Raw genomic sequence first — 13,802 nt, forward strand, 5'->3', positions numbered from 1 at the left:
GATTAGCCATATCTAATGGATCCAAAACAACAAGCATCACACCTTTGTATGGTAACAGTGGCAGAGCTGATGGTGTTTCTTTTTACTGGTTACATTCTGTACTTTGTTACTAACTAATTATGATGAAAACATGCTTCATATGCTTTATAAATAGTAACGAATCATTTTAAGGTTTACAGCAAGAAAGATTATAATTAAGACCAACACACTTCACCATGACAACTGAGATAATAAGAGAATGGGAAGCTTTACCCTGAACTGTGCTTACCAACTGGTAACCTCTGAGGCTAAGCCAAATAATCATCTTATCACTGCATGTGTGATGGGAATGAAAATGTGGGAAACTGAAGGAACAAGTCAAACTTGGTTATTTACATACATTTTGATACTTCCACACCTAAAAAATATATAGCTGGTACATATTAGTTATGTAGCTTATGTTATGTGCTATTAGGCACAAAATCCTTTGACATGGGAAACATTTTAAAAGTTTAGAATACACAACCATATTGGAAAATAATAGAACCAAATCATTTTAAACGGTGAAGAAGAATCATTTTCACTGTATTTGTTGTCTTTCATGTGCTAGCTTGTAGAAATGGTACAGAACTAATACACAAGAACTTTGCATATACAAACATGTTTCTCAGTATTGGTCTGTCTTCCATTTGGGCAAACACTGTATTTAATAATAGTACCTGATCTACCTGTCCAAAAGGCTTTCTGAGTACAAGTTTCATGACTGATATTTACCTGACCTTCACCATACCACTGTCAATGACATATTTGATCCCACTTATTGTAACCGATGTCTCAGCAATGTTTGTACTAAGAATAACTTTCCTCATTCCCTGAGGAGTGGGCCTGAACACATCCAATTGCTGATGAGAAGGAAGTGACGAATACAAAGGGTAAACTTTCAGACATGGGCATTTGCCATCCAGGTCCTACAAACAAAAATTTACAGTAATATAAACACTTCTGATATTCAGTTACTGGTGGAAAAGTTCCATACACCTCTCTGGAAACAAAAACTCATGGGAAATTACTAGATGTTGAATTCTCTAAATGTACATGATAACAGCTGAGTCTCTGCACCATTACTAAGTTCAAAACTGAGCGGCCTCCGTAGTCTAGAGGTAACGTTCCCACCTCATGACTCGTGGTACGCGGGTTCAAACCCGGCGGAGGTCGTGGAATTTTTAAGGGCGGAAAAATTCAGGGAACAAGTCCTCCGGGAGGGACTTTAAGCCGCGGGTCCCGTGTCGTAGCTTTACGGCACGTAAAAGAACCTCATATCTCCAAAGGAGGTCACTGAGCTAAATTCAAGGACACTTCCCACCCAACAGTAGTCTCTAATGCCTCTGATTGATGGGGGAAGCATTACAGATACTGCCAAGCCAGTAGAGGCCAAACTCGCTGGCTCGGTTGGGACTGATGGTACGCACCAATATCGGTAGGGTATAGAGACTGGTAGAAATCATAGAGGGAAGCACAATGGACCAATACTGGTCTCAGTGCATGGGGAAACCCACCCTCTCCAATAACTAACTAACTAACTAACTAACTAACTAACTAAGTTCAAAACTGTCCAATGTCAGGTGTGTTTGAATATGTGTGTTTTGGGAGCTGGCTGTACTCACCTCACCAGATGATTGGTTGCCATTATAATAACAGATTCATTACTCCAGTTTTATTTTTTAGCATACTCACACACTCACTCATAGAGCTGAGCCTTTCTTGAGAAGCTGCCAACTGTGCAGCTACTCAAGAACTTCCCAGCATTATATGAAACCCGAAGGATCATTACTGTGCTCACAAGAGCACTGGTCCCCATCCTGAGCCAGATCAATCCAATCCTATCTCTTTTAAGATCCATTTTAACATTGTTCACCCATGAACATCTTGTTCCCAGTGGCCTCTTCCTTTCCAGCTTTCCCACCAATATTCTATATGCATTCCTTCTATTCTCCATTCATGCTATATGCCCTGCCCATCTCATCCTTGTGGACTTGATCATTCTAATTATACAGGGCTACTATAAATGATTCATTCCTTTTTAAAACGCTATATTTTCCAAAGCATTACACGTACAAATATGATTCGTTTATAAAAGGAACCGTAACTCACCAAGTTTTCTTCACACACTACAAATGTTCTGTGTGTGCCCCTTGGGTCACACGACACACGTCCAGGTGGTAGTTAAGCTCGTTCCACAAATTTTGTAGCATCATCCTGTCAATGGTCATCACTGCAGCATCGATGTGTTCCCTCAGCTCTACTAGTGTTCTTGCCAGTGGGGGTATGTAAACACGATCCTTAATGTACCCCCAAAGGAAGAAGTCACAAGGCGTTAGATCAGGTGATCTAGGGGGCCAAGTGAACAGAGCTACGTCATCCTCACCAACATGCCCAATCCAGCGATGCTGAAGTTCATTGTTTAGGTAGCGACGAACATTGATGTTCCAATATGGGGGTGCCCCGGCTTGTTGGAAGACAAAATCCCCGGAATCAGCAGCCAGTTGTGGAAACAACCATAACTGCAACATATCTAGGTAAGATGTACCAGTCACAGTTTTCTCACAAAAGAAAAACGGCCCATACAGCTTTGTCTGACATTGCACAGAAAACATTCAACTTTGGTGAATCTCTTTCAAGTGCTACAACTGCACAAGGATTTTCAGTGCCCCACAATCTCACACTGTGACGATTAACCTTCCCGGATAAATGGAATGTTGCTTCATTGCTGAATATGAACTTGGCGGTGAAATCTTCATCCTCCAATGCTTCCTGCATTGGGACGCAAAATTCCAGGTGCTGGCCAACTGGTGAGTTTATGGTTCTTTTTATATATCAATCGTATTTGTATGTGTAATACTTTGGAAAATATAGCGTTTTAAAAACGAATGAATCATTTATAGTAGCCCTGTACTTGGAGAAAAGTACAAGTTACGAACCTTTTTAAGCATACTTCAATTCTGTAAAAGAAAAGAGTAGGCTTACAAGTTCACCATGCTGTCTGTGTGCATGCATTTCATCTGTAGTCTATACAACCTCACATTTCAACTTTTGAACCATTCACCACCTTTCACAGAACTTCCACCCAAACACCATATCTTCTAATTTCCTATAATCAGTACCAACAACTTGTGAGGTGAAACAACAGCAGGATCACTTACTGTGAATCCCAAAATGATGTACAGCAATACTGAAAAAATATGTCACTATCATTATGCCATTTATCATGCAAGATGGTGGCAGTAGTGTAAACATTCTTTTTACCTTTCATTCTGACTGCGACAACTAATTAACTACTAGATATAGATGTGTGAAATATGGCATGGAGATAGATCATAATTATATCTCAACATTATGTATGACGCACTGTTTGTGAGACAGCAGTTACAAACTCAGTGATTCAGTCAGTACAACACCATCCAACTGCATGAAATATATATCAAATATACTTCAGATGATAATATTTAATGTAATGTTCATTTATCGATGTTTTAAGGCACAAATACTGTACAGCCACTTCTGGTCAATTTTTTAATTATCCTACACCCTTGATTGCTAACTGTGTTACCTTCAAGTAGATTCTAAAGAGTTACTGGGTTTATGGACTTCACTTTCCAGAATTCTAGGCAGTAGAAGAGACTGTTTGGAAACTGGATGTCTCACCTGAAGACGGAAACACATCCAGTTTCTGAAATGTCATGTCTTCTACTACCTAGAATTTCAGATGATGGAAAAGGTCCACAAACCCAGTAATCCTGTGGGTGTTACCCACAGATGTTGCAATTTATATATCACTTGCTGATCCAGTAAATAAGATCCAAAATGTACGGTCGACATGGACCCATTGCTCTTGCGAATCATCAGTGCTAGTCAATTGTATCTCCACGTATAATCGGACATGGTGCTTCACTTTTATATTTGACATTATTTTTAAATTACTTGTACTTAAACAATTCACTTAACACAGTTGTGAGCTGACAGAGCACTCACATATGCCCATCTAACTTCACAGTGAGTCTCCACACAACATTACAGTTGGCAAAGGAGAACATCCACCACTGGAAGCCCCTGCCAGGCAATGAGTAGTGAAGACACACCAGACTGAAAAGGGCTTAGTATGTGCTGTAGCGAACAGATGAGTGTGTGAATTTGAGAGAGTTATAGTTACTTGTAGTTATAATCTGTAGGTGGTCAACAAATCTAATTACCAATCCAAACCCATTTACACTCACTCAAACATGTGACAACTAGTGCCAGAAGTGGTTGGGCTTGAAACTGCATCGGATCTTACAGTAGGGTAGCAGCACATTGGACTGGACGCATATATATAATTTTGGTAGGTAATTCTCAAAGTGTATGTCTGGAAGAACATAAAGGAAGCAGGGGAATAAAATTAATTTGAATGTTTCAGAAATAGGCTGTGAGAATGCAAACTGGATTGAAGTGGATCAGAAATATATTCGATGTTGCATCATCAGAAAGTTAGCTTCAAATATCTCTTTTGGCGGGTCTCACCTTCACTATAAGTCTAATACTGCGTGCCATAGCCTCGATTTCTTCTTGTCCAGTTAAAAACACCAATATGTCCTGGCTGAAATATCAAGAAAATATTTCCATTAGATAAACACAAGCAATGACACACATAACTAGTTCTTCCATAGGATAAAGACCTTACTCAAACCCAGATGCTAAACATAATGGTCAAATGTCATATTTAGGCACTAAGCCAGTTAAATCCTGGTCAAAGACTGACAATCCTGTCTGTGTTGACTGTGATTTTCCTCAGTCCCTCCATGTGAATCAAAGAAATGTAGGCCACAATAGCAACATCAAACATCCTACCTTTCAACAGTAACAAATCATCTTACAAGACAAATCTGTGTAACCCAAGAGTTGGTACAGCTTCATACAATAACAAAACAAAAAATAACATTCAAACTGAAAATTTAGTTCAGTCATCCTGCATCTGCCATGTATCCATGTGTACCTGTTAAGAATATTGGTTGAATCATTGGTCATTCTGAAATTCAGTACTCTCCCCAATCCTTGCACATGGAAGCTAAGGACAATATGCCCAGTTCCTATTCTATTCTCTCCAAATCTAGTTAACCCAGGCCACAGAGTAGCAGCCTTCTTATTTATCCATTCATTTGCAGTTTATTTAGCTACACCATCAGTAAATTGGGTTACACAGTTCTTCATCTTATAGATTTTGGCAACTGACATGCCATAATCAGAGGTGTTCTACTATAACAATTATGGTTATTAACAAATGTTCCATTACTCCTCATGAATTACTGTTGTTGTTGTCATCATCATCACTTTTATTAATTTGTTATATCAATATTACCAGGGCCCGGATTTTGATGACGTCATCTTCTTTTTCTTGTATCCTATGCGATGCTCTTAAATATATAAATCTTGGATATGAGCTGCTGGTTACAGAAATGTAAATTTTATAGGTGATTTTTTGTCATTTTTAGGTTTAAGGTCATTTTTTTCATTTGGGGGGTAATTTTTTTGGTAAATTTTTGGACTTTAAAGGGCATTTCTTGTCATTTTTGGCCATTTTAGGGAATTTTTCTTCATATGTTCTCTGGAATGTGAATAATATGGAAGCGAAGTGTTATTTCTTTCTCTTTCTCCTTTAGGTAATTTTTCTGGATTTTTTCAGTCATATTATAGGTCATTTTTTAAATATTTTCAGGTCATCAAAATTCGGGCCCTGCATATCACATTTTTGGGTCATATTTTAAATATTTTCAGGTCATCAAAATCAGGTCAACTTTAATGTAACATTTTATACTTATGAATTTCACACCTAACAGTTTCAATTAATATTACAGCTACTTGATATAATGACAATAATGTCATCAATTAAAATTAATTTGTTTATTATACTATCAATTTTTAGTACTTTCCAGGGATCACTTCCTTTTATGTTTCCCAACTACAAATTTGTATGCATTTCTCATCTTCCATCTCATCCTCATTGATTTAACACCATAATAATACAGTATTTAATGAAAAGTAAGAATGATAAAAACTTCCTCATACATAATTTTCTGTGTCCTTCTGTTACTTCTGCTTAGAATTAAAATAATGTTCTCAGCACTCTGTTCTAAAACTAACAGTCCTGGAATTACAATTTCTAATAACCAGGTATTGAATTCAATTATGAAATAAAATTAAACCCCCATTTAATTTTTTGGGGGGAATCAGAGGATTTGGACATCAAATTAAAGAAAATCTGAAATACAGGAAATTTAACAATGAGACCAACTTGGGATCACTGAAACTGAATGGCAAATGCAGAAAAACCTAAAACTGAGGTATGTTAAATGAAGGTGGCACTGTATTATGTACAGATGGGCTCAACTGTATGGAATAAAGTGCATCATTACTGTAGTACACACATTGTGTTTGGTGTGGAGGAAACATCACTACCACACTTTAGGTTACAAGATTTTTAAACTTAGTTTATGAGTTTCAATATGAGTTCTTGTTTGCTGTGTTGCAGATAAACAGTCAAGCTCACAGCTGACTCAACTAAAAACCCACCAATCAAGTAAAGTGACAGGCTCGACTGGCCTATAACATCTACACACATCATTTTAATGCATACATACATATACATATAGTAAAGATATGTAAGACACATGCTGAATTCATCATAAAATCACTTGCAACACTGTGTAGTTTCAGTGGTGGTTATCACCATTTCAGAGAAACATGTTATTCCCATCTTCAGAACAAAAATGAATGTGGCAACAGGTTTCTCACAAACACTGACACCACTTATCCTTTAAGAGATGGGCCATTTAAATTCCGGTAATGGCAGCAGGCCGGACTTTATTTAAATGCCCGCCATTGTAGAGTATTAAAAATTGTAAGCATGTTACTGAAAATGCTGTGATTTCTACAATTTCTGTGATAAATGAATGAAATAAATGCTGCTTTTATCTAGAAAGAATATAGAACCAGATATTGTAATTTACAGATTTTAAAATCTGTAAAAATGGTTACACTGATTCCAGAAAAAAATTTTCCCCAATTTCGAGTGTCTGTCCACAAATATGCATACAGTTAGTTAGTTAGTTATTTAGAGAGGGTGGGTTTCCCCATGCACCGCGACCAGTTTGATCTATTGTGCTTCCCTCTATCATATTCTGCCAGTCTCTTTACCCTACTGATAAATGGTGCGTACTATCAGTCCCGCCGAGCAAGCGAGTTCGGCTACTTGCTTAGCGGTGTCTATAATCCTTCCCCCATCTATCGGAGGCCTTGGAGGCTATTGTTGGGCTCAGTGATCCCCTTTGGGGATATGAGGTTCTTTTACATGCCATAAAGTTATGACACGGGACACACAGCTTAAAGTCCCTCCCAGAGGACTTGTTCGCTGAATTTTTCCGCCCTTAAAAATTTGACGACCTCCGGTGGGTATTTGAACCCACGTACCACGAGTCATGAGGTGGGAACGTTACCTCTAGACTACGGAGGCCGCTTATGCATACAGTTTCNACGTGTTAATTTTTGAACTGGGTGCAGTGTGACAGCGACGTGAGTGTTATACACCTGATGATGGCCGTCTGAGGCCGAAACATGTAGTGTAGGGAGCAAGATCAAAGACACAAAATATACTGTTTGCACTTGAGACGGAGTTTATATCATTTATCGTATGGAGTGCAACAGGATGCTTAAATATAATGTTGTGGAAATTTATGTTTGTATTGCACATTCTCCAGTCATGTCAGAACTTTTCTGTATGCACGAGTGTGGCTGAAGTCAGAAACTCTGACTGTGTATATCTCAGACTAGCCACACAGAGGTACTGTTCTTGGAATAGCCCCGCACTGCTAGAACATTCAAGCCTAGCCCCCTGCTTCCTCACCACTTTCAGAGTCGTCTGTACCGCAGTCTGAATTGGCGTCATTTATCAGCTGCCTCTCAATTTCGGCTTCTTCCATGCGAAATGAGGTCACGGTGGATAGTTGAAATTGTGATGTTTTATAAGCGTTACAATTAGAGGAGGCCACTCAACATCACTGGCGGACTTCCTCTAATATGAGACTGAGGTGTCGTGTGTGCTCTTCATGTGGGAAACGGGGTTACATCTGGACAAAGTGCATGAATTGTGACGTCGGACTCTGCATTCAGTTAGATGATGCAGGAGGGAAGACTGTCTACTTATAAAGCTGGTGCCCAAAAATAATGTAAGTAGAACAAGAATTTCTATCTTAAAATTAGATTTTAAAACACTATGCGCACGCGCAGACTGCGCGTACCCATACGGTGTCGCATGCCCACTCGGCTACACTTTAAAGGTCTCCATACAGTGTCGCTAGGCTCTTAAAGGTTATAGAAGTACACAGTGCCATTACCCAGATGACCACAACCCAAATACACTTACTTCGCTGGTGCATCCTGATGTATTTGAAATATGGTGACTAAGCAGCTGAACACGTAATCATCTTGTCTGTGTAGTGCATGAAAAACTTGAATTGGATGCTGCCGTCCCTCCAAATATAATATAGGCACACTGCCAAAATAATCACTGAAGTGATCAACATCCATTGTTGCTGACATTACTACAATCTGAAAAAATTAAACATTCTAATTTTCCTTAGTCTAATAATCAATATGACAGGATATGATCAGGATTTTCTCTTCACTTCCAACTCTCTTCATATATATCGATGCTGACCCACACTGTACATAACAGTAATGAATTTTATACCTTTATACACAAAACTCTTGACTTCATGCGAATGAATGTAAACATACATAAGTAAGGTGATTAGTAAGTATACCCTGTGAAAGTATAAAACAGCTGAATATCAAAATAATCACCTTTATCAAACTCCAGAAATCATAAACCAAATTTTCAAACCAATTTCAAGACAATAAATTTCTGAAATAATATATAGCAATCAGGCATGGATAACATGTGAGCCAATGAGAGAAGATTCACCAAATAAGATGCAGTATAACATTACTGAATAAATAGATTGTGGACTTCTGGATTATGGCCCCATGCAATCTGGTAGCTAGTTACAAACATTTGAAGACTGTTCCCTCCATCTTGTGCTCTGAATTTGGAGGCAGCTCATTCCTCTAAAATATCAGTAACCATCCACAGAATACACAGTGTCATAACCCAGAACTCTACAAACTGAATCTTTCCCCCATGAAAACATCATATCTCACATACACTATAGAACTTTCTGGAGAAATCTGCTCATTTGTGTCCACAGTAAAGGACTGAGAGCAGAAAAACAACATACAGCACACAGCCCCAGGCTATGAGGCAGCAGGATATTTATGTCCTGATTGGTGAACACATGACCCAAACAGAAATGTGTTTTAGATCTAGAATTTATAAAAGACTATTCTTACATGGAGGGAGCTGTGGGTAATGAGTATGATAGTGCTTTGCTGCTGGTAATGCTGCATCATAAGTGTTTGTTTCTGCTACCTAACTGTGGAGTCACACAATATTTCAAATGGTACTACACCACAGCACTATTTTTTGAGTCTCCCAGTGCCATTGCAATAATCATCTCAACCAGCTTGTTAGCATTTCATGCTTATTGCTCCAAATGTGAGCTCTTCACCCATCAAACTATGCTGCTTCACAGTACAAAAACACATTAACAATGCAGCAACTAATCATTGCATTCAAGCAAACAATCATCCACTACATAAAACTCCAATTCACCAAAAATTTCCACTAAAACAATTACACTGAAACATTATCTTTAGATATGGAGTTTCATAGTGTTGTTTGTCTTTAACAAGAATGATTGATAAAGACACAAAAAAAATTTAAAAACTGCTAATGTTTATGGACAGTCCTGAAAAGAAATTGCCACATATTATAGAAATACCATTATATGGAGAGTTGACTACTAGCTTAGACCAGCATAGAAGACAATACTGACTGCATGCAACATCTCTGAGGACACATCATGCCTTCAGCAAGCAACATTACTGAAGGAAAGTTCTACTATGTTCAACGAGATTTCTGATATGGCAATCTGGTTCTCATCACATGCTGAAATTAGAATATACAGTAGTAACATTCTAATGATGATGTAATTCAATTTGTTCCTACCTGATGATGAAAAACCTCAAAGATCCTTTAGATGCAGTTTACAAAAGAAAGTGAAATAAAGGAGAGGATGCTTCAACAGCAACATCCCATTAAACTCTTCAGTCATAATTTGTTGTGGGTAAGATATGGCTTTTATAAGGGTCCTCTTACCAAGACATGTGGTTAACACATCCACTGTATATTTGGGAGGCTTTTACTTTCAGCCCAGAGACTGATAATTTTGTGGTCTTTCCCAGTACCTCCAAACAAATGCTGGGCCAGTACTTTAAAACAGGTCAGAGCAGCTTCCTTTTTCGCTCTTATCAATTCACTATTCAGAATTACTCTACCATCTCACACTGCATAATCTATGAAGCTGAAAATGACCCAAAATTCAATCAATCATGATAAAGGTCTTTAATTTCAAAATTCACTCCTACTGTGCTATACATTTTCCAATCACAACACACAGATTTTCCCAGTACCCTATAGTCATAATTACTGTTGCTAAGCACACTGCATGCCACTGTCTTGAAGATGAAGGCTGCTAATTTCTCTAAAATGCTGGAAAAACTAGGCTATCACATCAGTGTGTCATGATCATGCAAAATGCTGATCAACAAGGCATCCTGGAAGAATAACAACCCTGGTTATTTACAAAACTGGCAAGAATGCGTTGTAATGGTGGTTTGTTACAAAGACTACCCCAAAATTTGTAATGTGACAGTGTTACTTACAAAATAAAGCATGTTCCCTTCTATAAGCACTTGCCACCATGGTGCACACAAGGGAATGGAACACAACCTATAAGACAAGTTTTTCCTAATACTAAATAACAAAATTTATTATCCCAAAGGAGATACATAAGGTAAACTGCAATAGAGAACAGCAGATTTAGAACCATCTGGTAAGAATCAATCCTCGCGGATCTGTAAAGCAAAAATGTGTAATTTTAAACCTCTTCATCAACATTAATTACAAATCAGAATACAAGTATGAATGCACATTGCATCACCATATGACTTCAATATAATATCCACAATGCACCTGGAGTGAACAAATCTGATTCAATCACTACAGTACTCAGGAACCAAATAAGGACTTCTCCTACATTAATCATAATGTTCCACTAGTTAAGCTCTTAGTTAGTTCCTCATATATCATAGTGCCAAATTTTACAGGAAAGGTTACCTATCTCCCTTGGTTATGGTCACAGTCTCCACACAAAATATTGTCAGACTCCATCCAATGTAGAGCCCATTCAAACTGCCATACCATCAGCCTCCACAGAGCCGTGTTCTCATACTTCTGGGAGGACAGGCTTACAACTAAGAGCTGATGCATGAAGAATATCACAATGAAATATGTTTTGTTACAATATTGGAAGAAGGAGCCCTGATTGGAACCCTTATGTAATGATAAATTATCAACTCAGATGAAGCTCCTTATGAAGACCTATGAAAACAAACACTGATTGTGTTTCCTGTAACAGGCAAACTATCACTAATAATGTAAAATACTCTGACATGACACCTGGGAGCCAGAGGAATTCGTTTGTTGCATTGTAACGACTCAATAAACATATTTCCGCAGCAACAGGTAATAATGCAACAACAGAGGAACTGTTGGAAATGGTGTTTTCTATTGGGTCCAACCCAAGGCTATGTAGCGAGCACAAATGCCATTGGTAGTCTGAGGGCTCCCAGAACCATCAGACTATAAAATGAGGTCATGAGTCCCGTGGAACTAGGAACCAAGAATCACAATGCTGGCAAGGGCCAGCAGTTGGTCAGTCAGTCAGTCATGAGTTGAGTAGTTATGAGATGGTAGCCAGTGAGCAACAACAGAAGCAGAGGGCCCTGGTGACAATATAGAAGACTTAGCAGCTGTTGTAGTGAGAAGCAGTGTGTGCTAGTTAGCAAGAGCATTATGATTACTTGTAGTTACGATTACTACAAGTTCAATAAAACCAAATTACCAAACCAAACCCAGTGTTTAGTCACTAAGTAATGACAATATGATGCTTTGCTTGTTAGATGAAAATGGGCAACTGTAAAAAAAACTGAAGAAATTTATATGTTCACTTACCTTCAAGGGTTTCAACAGTTTCTCATCTCTAAGTGCTTGGGCCTGCTTCACAATTCCAAATAACACATCTGTATGCACGGTCCTTTCATGAGCTTCATCTAACACAATTATGCTGTATGACATTAATAAAGTGTCTAAAAAAAAAAAATAATTAAACAAAATTCATTCAATATTAAAATCCTGTCTACACTTACACAACCACACTGGTTTTACACAAGCAGGGGAGGATACATTTATTAAAATTTCTAGATGGCTATCAAATTCATCAGAAGGAAGTACTGGTATGTATGCTTAGATGGCAATCATCAACTGCATTCAACAAGCAGCACGTCAAGCTTAATCAATGAATACAGCCATTGGTACTAAAGAACAAAGCGCTATAATAAACACTGTTTTTAACCTCTAAGCACTAATATTTAAATTTCAAGCTCCAAAATCACCATAATGCAGTAACTTTTGAAAGTTTATATTTCTTTAATCTAAATGAGATAAACTAAAGATATCATTATAGCAATTTCACCTACTCTAATCTTAGCTTACTGCATGAGGATAATATTAATATGAGCTGCACACATCTCAACTAGTAGCAGAAATCTCTGCGTTAAAACTTGAAGATTCAACAGACCAAGTTAAACTAAATCTGTGTCTGTCACTGTATCTTTGGTAAGTTGAAGCCAGAAAGAAGAGATAAGTCACTCCACGACAAATCAACAAACACATGGTAGCAGCTGGTTTTTTTATTTTAATGAGACACTGCTCTGACATAAGTTAAACTGCCCAATACCACAGTCATTCTGAAGCTTGTAGAATGTAGGGTCTTCTTATCACAGCAGTAGCAGCACTAAATTCAAAAAAATATTTGTATCTCCAAAATTAACAGGCATATTTCAATGAAACTTGGTTCATATGAGATGCACACAAGATACTACCTAATGGCATAGTACAATTTGTTGTATCTTAAATTTTTCAAAATATAAGAAGACAAAATTATATACATTTACATAAAAACAAACACATGTTTATATAAAACTTGCTGGGTAAACAATAATGCAATGAAAACTTGAAAGGTGCAGTCACTGTGTTCCCTACATAGAGAGTATATTTCAGCTTGTATATATAGATAGAATTAAAAGTACCCGCAATACTGTTAAGGCGCTGACTGGTAGGAAGTCACATTACAATACCTTACCTAGTTTGAATACTTTTGATAGAGTATATACGTAGGTCGTACCGAAAGTCATGAGCAACTTTTTTTTGCATGCAACCTGGGAACAGCAGACGAAAGAGAGTATGGTGGTAGGTGCAACCAGCTGTTGTGTTAACCTTGAGTGTCTTGTGATGTCAATAGCTTGCATCACGTGACCAGTACCACTCCTAACGAAATGGCCGACAACGATATGTCCTTTCGCCAGCATGCTGTCATCGAATTTCTTGTGAGAGTTTTTGCTCTGTATTGTGACAGGTGACGAAAGCTGGTTGCACCATTTCAAGCCTGAAATGAAACGGCAGAGTATGGAATGGCACCATTTGCATTCTCCATCAAAAAAGAAGGCAAAGACAGAGCCATCAGCTGCGAAGGAGATGGGCACAGTCTTGTGGGATG

At 38.0% G+C, this 13,802-nt stretch overlaps 1 protein-coding gene across 1 annotated transcript in view; it reads right to left on the reverse strand.

Annotated features, from left to right (window-relative positions):
* LOC111868565 (ATP-dependent RNA helicase DHX33) overlaps positions 1–13,802 on the reverse strand; it is a 51,685-nt gene that overhangs the window by 20,587 nt on the left and 17,296 nt on the right. The window contains exons 4-7 of the mRNA XM_023859324.2: positions 12,200–12,333; positions 8,429–8,613; positions 4,534–4,609; positions 754–947 (exon numbers count right to left, since the gene is read on the reverse strand). Of these exons, the coding sequence (XP_023715092.1) occupies positions 754–947; positions 4,534–4,609; positions 8,429–8,613; positions 12,200–12,333 (589 nt within the window). The remainder of the gene's footprint in view (positions 1–753; positions 948–4,533; positions 4,610–8,428; positions 8,614–12,199; positions 12,334–13,802) is intronic.

This window comes from Cryptotermes secundus, unplaced genomic scaffold (assembly GCF_002891405.2).
Source record: "Cryptotermes secundus unplaced genomic scaffold, Csec_1.0 scaffold330, whole genome shotgun sequence".
Lineage (NCBI taxonomy): Eukaryota > Metazoa > Arthropoda > Insecta > Blattodea > Kalotermitidae > Cryptotermes > Cryptotermes secundus.